The 9304-nt window shown below is 36.8% G+C and overlaps 1 protein-coding gene across 1 annotated transcript; it reads left to right on the top strand.

Moving 5' to 3' along the window:
* Positions 1-2305: 2305 nt before the first annotated feature.
* On the top strand, positions 2306-4394 carry LOC143577827 (ribosomal RNA small subunit methyltransferase-like). Its single transcript, XM_077061552.1, has 2 exons — positions 2306-2715; positions 3573-4394. The coding sequence occupies exons 1-2, from the start codon at positions 2392-2394 to the stop codon at positions 4305-4307; spliced, it is 1059 nt and encodes a 352-aa protein (XP_076917667.1). The 5' UTR covers positions 2306-2391; the 3' UTR covers positions 4308-4394.
* Positions 4395-9304: the final 4910 nt, after the last annotated feature.

The raw sequence follows: 9304 nt of genomic DNA, 5'->3' as shown, positions 1-9304 counted from the left end.
CCAAGAAGGTACAGCCGGCTGTATTATATTCCTTTTCTACCAACTGTGGACTACGCACGTGCTGTGCTGGTGGTTGGTGGGTAGGCAGCGGCTGATAGTGACATGGCCGGCTGTGTACTATTTCTTTTCCACCAACTGCAGGCTATGTACATGCCACGACAAGGGTTGGTGAGTAGGCAGCGGCTGATAGTGACATTAAGTATTAGAGCGTGCTGCTCGTCGTACTGTTGTCAGTGAGCTGTCGCAGCTTTGGTCAGATCTTTTGTCCATACCTTGGCAGGTATAGTACAAAAGATCCTTCAGTAGCGTACGGACTGGCTCATTTGGGCGGGAGTTTTCCCGGCTTGCTCATTCCCTCTTCAGGTGACATTACTGAATTATTTGAGAGTTAATGCCTTGTGCGTGTAGCCTTGCTGTGCGGGTAGCCTTCCCTGATGGCTAGTATCCGTAGCTGCGGGAACAGGCGGAGTACGTCACCATTGGGAGGCTTTTCCTGCGGGTACAGCTTGCGTACTGCGCGTAAGGACGTGACGTCTCTGAGCATGGTTGGTCCTGCGGATCCAGTCGGTCTTTGCGCAGACGTCCCTCTTTAAGGTGAGTCTTGCGAGTTCAACTGCGCAGACGTCTCTCTCGAGGTGAGTCTTGCGGGTCCAACCGCGCAGACGTCCCTGTTTTAAGGTGAGTCTTGCGGGTCCAACCGCCCAGACGTCCCTGTTCAATGTGAGTCTTGCGGGTCCAACTGGGCTCTGCTGGGACCTACCTCTTCAAACTCGAACCGGTATTTTCACATACCGGTACTTGTAACTTGTTGACCAACCCTGTTCATTTATAACGCGAACCGGTATTTTCAAATAAATTGGTTTTGCACACCTCTACTTAAAACTAACTTATGAGTTAAGATAGCAAGAGGGTTTTAATTGAACTTTAAGAACTCAAAGGACAGAATATGTAGATTTAAAATTGTTTAGACCTACGTATATATTATATTCTCCAAACCAAAAACCCTTGTTTTGTTTAATCTTAAGCCCTGTTGTAGCATCACCGCCACTCACTCCGACAAGCCTACTTACCGCCGATCCGTTGCCGTGGACAACCGGTGACCTCTTATTATTATTATTGCTTGTCGAACAATTTTACTTTTAGGTTTAAAATATTTTGTTTCGTTTTTCTATTCAAGGATTTGCGTATTAGTTGGTGCCTGATGAAAATTATAATATAGCTATTTTCTATTGTAATCAGTTTTCTGCTGACTGAGGGCCTTAGTTTAAGAAAACGAGCTCAAATAAAGCTCGCTTAGTTATCCAGATCTAGGCTAGTGTACTTTTAGGTTTTAAGTTTTAACTCTTTTTAAACTTTTATAATATTTAATTTCACACTGCATAGCGGAGCTCGAGCCCTTAGGCACATTAACGCTTTCTTAAAGATATATAATAGTTAGTTATCTATTAAATTAAATACTAAATGATCCGAGCTCGAGCTTTAAAAACGACTCACAAGCCAAGCTTTCAAAAGAAGAGTTTAAAACCGAACCGAGATTGACCTCTCGTAAGTTATAATTAGCTGATCTCGAGCTCTCATAAGTCAAAATTAGCTGATCTTGAGCTCTCGTAACTCAAAATTAGCTGATCTCGAGCTCTCGTAAGTCGTAAGTCAAAATGAGCCGAGCTCTAGCCTAGTTGAGCGTGGTCTTGGCTCGGCTCATTTACACTCATGGCAGCAATCTACACTGACGTAATAAGGTGAGTTTTTGTTGCTGTATTCGACTATTGACTTTGGGATTTTGAGGATTATGTGACATGCAACTTTCAGGCTGAGATAATCAGCTGTAACAAAACAAAGATAAATTTTTTGTTTGAAGTCATTAAAGAGATTTGTAAATTCTGATGATTTGTGGATTTACATGTAAATTGTAAAATAAACCCTAAATAGTTACATCATTAGCTGTCCTAAAAACTGATTGTTTGATATCAAGATATCAGATAATCATTGTTTTAGGCATGTAAGGCTCGTTTAACTTACGAAGAGCTCGAGCTCGGCCAGTTAATAGTTTTTCAAGATTGAGCTTGGCTTGTTTATTATTTGTTATTTAAATTGTATATATTTATAATTATCTATTCATCTGTTTTTAACTATACATTTTTATATATATAATTATGATTGATAAATAAATATATTAATAAAACTTATTAAGCTTTTTTGCGAGCTGATCTCAAGTAGCTCAGGAGTGGCTTGGATCGCTTACAATTCAAGATAATCATGATTAATTTCATTTACTTAAACCGTAGAAACTGGATTTTTGAAATTTGAAGCACAATGCTAAACAACCTCTTAACCAAATCAATGTTTATTGTTTATTGATCTGACAAAGTTATTATTAATAACCTAGAAAGCATGGCGGGAGGGAAAATCAGGAAAGAGAAGCCGTCACGTGGAGGTGGAGCTTCCGGCTCTGCAAATCACTATCAAGGAGGTATACAGTTCCACAAGTCAAAGGGTCAACATATCCTAAAGAACCCTTTACTTGTTGATTCAATTGTTCAGAAAGCTGGAATAAACAGTACAGATGTGATTCTTGAAATTGGTCCTGGTACGGGTAATCTTACCAAGAAGCTTTTAGAAGCTGGGAAGTCTGTTGTTGCGGTTGAGCTTGACCCACGCATGGTTCTCGAGTTGCAGCGTCGGTTTCAAGGCACTTCATACTCCAATCGACTAAAGGCGAGTTTTCTCTTTATCTGAAAGTTATTATCTTTTTAAATGTCTTAACAGTGCATTATGTTTACTTTAGTAATTTAGTGCAGCTGTATTCTATGATTGGTTGACGGAGTTGAATCCCATTTTGAATTTCATGTTACATTAATGAAAAGTTAATCCAAGTTTACGCTACTAAATCGTCAATCTTCCTTGGTTTTTTACTGATAAAAATCCTTGCTTTGGTCTTTTTGAACTTCATAACATGAAACGAGTTAAGTTTTTTTTAATTTGAAACGTTAACAAGTTAATCCAAGCTTTTATTAATAATACGTCACATTATTTTTAATGAATAAAAATCTTTGATTTGGTCTTTTAAATATTATAAGATGAAACATATTTAGCTTTTTTACATTTAAAACTTAACAAGTTAATCCAAGCTTACATTAATAAAAATCAATCTTTCTTGTTTTTAACTATTAAAAATCTTTAATTGGTCTTTCTAAACATTATAACATGAAACTGGATAACTTTTTTTACATTTGAAACTTATAGCAAGTTAAATTAATCTTTCTTGATTTTTGCTAATAAAAATTTTCAATTTGGTCTTTTCGTACTTTTAGCATGAAACTTATAACAAATTTATATAAACAGTCAGATCTTTTTTATTTTTAACTAATAAAAATCTAATTTGGTCTTTCTGAACATTATAACATGAAGCGAGATAAGTTTTTTTACATTTGAAACATTAATCTAAGTTTACATAATTTAAAAGTCAATTTTTCTTATCTTTTACTAATAAAAATCTTGAATTTGAACTTTCTAAGCATTATAACATGAAACAAGTTAAGTTCCTTAATCCTTTACATTTGCACCATTTACAGATTATCCAAGGAGATGTGCTCAAATGTGATCTTCCATACTTCGACATCTGCGTAGCCAACATCCCATATCAAATATCATCACCGCTCACGTTTAAGTTATTAAACCACCGCCCAATATTCAGATGTGCGGTAATAATGTTCCAAAGGGAATTTGCCATGCGATTAGTGGCCCAGCCCGGTGACACCCTCTACTGCCGCCTGTCGGTAAACACCCAACTTTTAGCCCGTGTTTCCCACTTACTAAAAGTAGGAAAAAACAACTTCAGACCGCCACCGAAAGTTGACTCGTCAGTTGTCAGAATCGAGCCAAGAAAACCCACCCCAACGGTCAACTTTAAAGAATGGGACGGTTTGGTCAGAATATGTTTCACTAGAAAAAACAAAACTATCGGTGCGATATTTAAGCAGAAACGTGTACTGTCAATATTGGAAAAGAACTATAAAACGCTACAAGCGTTGCAGGGTTCTGAAGGGAACGGTGATCAAATGGCTACTGATGCATCTGTTCTTGGAGATAGTGGTATGATTGATGACGATGATGATGATGATGATGGTGATGATGATATGGAAATGGACGATGGTGATGGTGAGACGAAGGGGTCGGAATTTAAAGAGAAAGTTATGGGTATATTGAAACAAGGGAAATATGAAGATAAGAGATCGTCGAAGCTCGCACAAGCCGATTTTATGCATTTGCTATCGTTGTTCAACCAAGCGGGTATACATTTTTCTTGAGCTGGTTGCAAGTTTTCATGACTTATGTATTCTTTTAGGCTTAAAATTTATATCTATGATATCCGTTTTTACATTTGCTATCTATGTACTGTTGTTAACATAGTAGTTTATTTGCATTTTGTGAGGGTGAAATACAAGGATAGTGAGATCTGTGACTTTGTTCTATTGGGACATAATTTTTTGATGCTTATAGTTTTGTTTTTATGTTTATTTTTTTAACCGAGTAGTCAGTGAATAATGATGATGTTTGGATGTTGAGTTAGATATGAGTGTTTGGATGTGCTGTAATTCTGATTTGGTGCTTCTATGTGTTTGCACAATAGAGGTAAACCCAAAAAAAAAAACCGGGTTGGGAACCAGAACCGAAACCAATATGAAAGAACCTGGTTTGGACCTGACTTGAACTGTATGGCCGTAATAAGTAGTGGATCCAGAAAAATTTTTCAATGGGGGTTGGGGATTTATGGGCGTCGCTTATCTATCACTACATAATTTGGTTTGGTTCATGTGAAATCTTGTCGTGTGATATTACAAAAATAATATTAAAGTAAATTTTATATAATCAACTAAAGTAAGTCAAAACGCCATTTCAACTATATAACGAAAATTTAAAATCTAATACTAACTTATCCACTTATACAAACAATGTTTTACATAGAATTCATAACTTATGTTATTTTTCAAACCTCACTCTATTCTCTAATCAAATATAATAAAACAGTAAAACTAATCATAAAATGAGTGATTCACTTAATTGGTCGCCTAAGGTTGAAACTGTGGCCGAAATTCAGCGAAGGGATCTGGTGGTGAGGAAGGATGGTCGGTAATGGGTATAGGTGTTGTTTGTAGCTACTCGCTTTTCTTTGCAAATGCGGCTGATTCGTTTTTTAAATATGGTTTAACCCTTTAAAATCATTCGGTAAAGCCTAAGGGTAAACTAAAATGGGACAAAGCTTGGTTATTATGCTAGTAAAGTTTAAATCATTTTGGGCCTAAGTCACAAAGATTTTAACTTTGGATAATGGTAATTATACAAGTTGTAATGATATTAGTGTTTATATCAAATTCATATTTAAAAAGTTTTTCTATTTTCATGTTTGTTAGGAGTCGTTTTAAATTTCATGAGGTCGGTTTCAAAAGCTTAAGGGAGCATTAAGGGATGTAGCCCCCCCCCCCCACCCCACCCACCACCCTTTTTCTCCTATTAACGTGCTTACGCCATTGTTCATAATTGGTTTGAGAAATCCTTCGTTGGAACCGGTAAGAAAACACTTCTTCCAACCTAAAACTAGTTCTGAACCAATTCTTTTCTCTTCATATAACGGTTTCAATCCAAACCACTTTGAGCCAAAACCTGGTGCTGACAAAATCTGGACCAAACCTGAACCCATTTTGGCCCAATACCTGAAGTGTACACATCACTGAAAAGTGGTTTGTAATGAATGCACATCTTTGGTATTTGTCGCGTCAGTCGTTTCAACTATCAAATGAACAAGTTTTATGTTTCATCTTATAAACGTTTGTATAACATCAAATAGTAGTGGTGTGCGATAATTATAGTATGACAAATCTGATTTTGATACTTTGATTGATGTTTATGACACATATACTTATACTTTAAAATATTATTTAAAGTCCCTACGTACCCTTCCACCAGTAGCCAGTAGGTAGAGTTGCAATGTTAACTTGGATTAGTTGTACATTTGTTAATTGCAATTAATGATATGTTAAACTGATTTTAAAAGCATAAAGTAGAGATGGTACCTAGGTCTTAGGTGACTAGCAAAAAGATTAACAGAAGTGTAACCGAGAAAATGGAACTGATATTGTTGAAATCATAAGTTTCACCTTTGTGTTTCAAAACATGAACCCACACCCTTCTTGAGTAATCGTCTATCAGACTTAAGAAATATCTTGAACCCCCTAGAGATTCTACTTTGGCAGGACCCCAAAGATCAGCATGCACATAGTCCAAAATTCCTTTTGTGCTATGTATGCCTTTCTTGAAACTAACTTTCTTAGCTTTGCCTAATACACAGTGCTCACAGAAATCAGTTTCTACCTCTTCTAAGTCTTTGAATATTTTTCTCTTATTCAATTCACATAGGCCTTGAATACTAATATGTCCTAACCTGTTGTGCCACAAGATAGCAGAATTGCTTTTCTTGTTATCAGCAATACATGCTGAAGATTTCACAACAGATCCATCTAGCACATAAATGTTATTCATTTTCCTAGTACCAGACAACATTATCATAGATCCCTAACTACCCTTGATTTCCCATTCCTCAAACTTACATGATACCCTTCACTTTCAAAAGTACCTAAGGATATTAAGTTTCTAGACAACTCAGGGATATACCTCACATTCTTTAAAGTGAACTCTGCTCCACTTTCAACGTGACAGATCCATGACCAGCAATCTTACAAGACCTATTATCGCCTAATTGAACACTACCAAGATCCTCCATCCTTAGTTCTTGAAAGAAATTCTTATTTGGTGTCATATGGTATGAGCACCCGGAGTCCATTATCCATTCTCCTACAACTGGACCTTTGGAGACCATCATAACATCTGAACTTTCATACCCATCCTCTAAACCTTCTCCTGAACCACTTTGACCCCTTGAAGAACTGCCTGAATCTTTCTTTTTCTTTCTTTCAGGACATTCCCTCTTCAGATGTTTATCTGAATTACAAATGTAACATCTCCTTTTACCTTTGGACTTGGATCTACTTGGTTGCTTAGTCTTGAAATTTCTTTGTTCAGATCTCCCTCTAACAAACAGACCACTACCTAAATCTTCACTTGTATCAGATTTCTTCTTTTGAAGTTCTTTAGAATTGACCGCTGCCAATACCTCCTCCATTGACAGAGTTTCTCTACCAAACATTAAGGTATCGACAAAATGTTCATAAGAACCTGGTAGAGAAGTCAAGAATATGATGGCTTGGTCTTCACCTTCCAATTTCACATCAATATTCTCTAAATCTAATACAAGTTTATTAAATTCGTCGGTATGATCTTCAAGAGTTTTACCGGATGTCATTTGAAAGGTGTATAAACGTTTCTTCAAATAGAGCCTATTTGCCAGTGACTTTGTCATATACAAACCCCAATTTTGCCCAAATTCCAGCCGCCGTGGTTTCTTTTGACACCTCCCTGAGAACTCTATCACCGAGACTCAGAATTATTGCACTATGCGCTTTCTCTAAGACGTCTTTCTTTTCTTTCTCGGTCATCACTGCAGGTAACCTTGCTTCACCGGCCAATGCATCATAAACACCCTGATGCACCAGCATAGCCTTCATCTTTACCCTCCAGAGACCAAAATCATTCTTGCCATCGAATTTTTCCAAATCGAACTTTGTGGACACCATTGTTACTTTCAATCTTGCTGCAGAATCAGTATCTCTCTTCAATCGACCCAAACGATGGCTCTTATACCAATTGTTGTATTGAAATCAGAATGAAATCAATAACACACAAGAGAGTATCAGAATTAAAAGAACAATCACACAATCGAAAGATTCGATCTCTTATTATTACTCAAGAGTTACAAGAAAAACGAGAAGTGAATTTGTTACAGAGAAAGAAAATGAATGAATGAACTGAAACTGAATGAAACCCTAATCCCTATTTTATCCCCAATTTGCTTCTAACGTCTAAACATAAATCCATCTGTCTTTATATACTGAATTAATTGCTTCAGTATAAGACAATGGTTCATACATACTCTCTTCCTCTGCATTTAAGACAAATGCAGAAATATCATCCCCATCTCTATACCTGAAAGGGGTCTGAATCTGTCTTCTAACTCTATCTCTGGTTAACCAATAATCGTTTACATTATTTCCAGAATTATCCTCAGATTCACCAGCAGACTGACTTGTGCTTCCATGTTCATATGTACTAGCTAAAGGCTCCACCTCAAGTTGCACACCCTGATCAAGACTCTGATCACCATATGAACCACTTAAAGCCTGCTTGTACATAACATTTTCTTTGAACACAACATTTCTGCACACAATTACTTTGGGACTTCCATCATCAAGTCTCCATAATTTGTACCCTTTACTCCATCTGGATAGCCAAGCATTATACACTTTTGAGCTCTTGGTTCTAGTTTACCTTGACTTATATGTGAATAAGCCAAACAACCAAAGACTCTTAAGTGTTCATAATTTGTCTTCTCACCAGACCACTTTTCCCTAGGAACCATCATCTCTATTGCTGTAGAAGGTGATCTATTCACAAGATATGTTGCTGTTTTCACAGCTTCAACCCAAAATCCTCTAGGTATACCAGCAGCAATTAACATACATCTTACTTTCTCTAAGAGAGTCCTATTCATTCTTTCAACTAGGCCATTCTGTTGAGGAGTACCTAGTATGGATAAATGCCTAGCTATACCCTTAGACTTGCAGTATTCATTGAACTCCCCACTACAAAATTCTAAGCCATTGTCTATTCTTAATTTCTTAACTTTCTTCTCAGTTTGATTTTCAACCAAAACTATCCATTCTTTAAACATCTTAAAAGCATCTGACTTATGTTTAAGAATGTATACCCATACCCTTCTTGAGAAGTCATCTATGATGGATAGGAAGTAGGAAGCTCCACCTATTGACTTGTGCTTAGTAGGACCCCAACAGTCTGCATGTACATAGTCCCCTTAGTCTTTGTAAGGCCCCGTTACCGGTAGCCCTACTTTCGTGTTGGATTTACTCATAAACGCAGTTCTAAATATCAGAGTTAATTAAAACATTCGCGGAACATTAAAAACATTCAAATCATTACATTCCATAACCATAATTCTTGTCTTATCGAGCATTCATAGTCATTTAAAAACAAAACATAGTCTTTTAAAATAAAACATCATAGCAAAATCTTCAGATGCCAACTTCGTCCAACTCTGCCATGTGTCCTCCTCAAGCTACCTGCCTCATTCTACTCACCTGCGTGCATACTAAAAGTCAGCTACGCTGAGTGAGTT

The sequence above is a fragment of the Bidens hawaiensis genome, unplaced genomic scaffold, assembly GCF_021521415.1.
Source record: "Bidens hawaiensis isolate Kalapana, Puna unplaced genomic scaffold, B.hawaiensis_p1.1 tig00028823_1, whole genome shotgun sequence".
In the NCBI taxonomy this organism is placed as follows: Eukaryota; Viridiplantae; Streptophyta; class Magnoliopsida; order Asterales; family Asteraceae; genus Bidens; species Bidens hawaiensis.
Note: the sequence above shows the minus strand (reverse complement) of the source record. Positions and strands in the feature narration are given on the sequence as shown.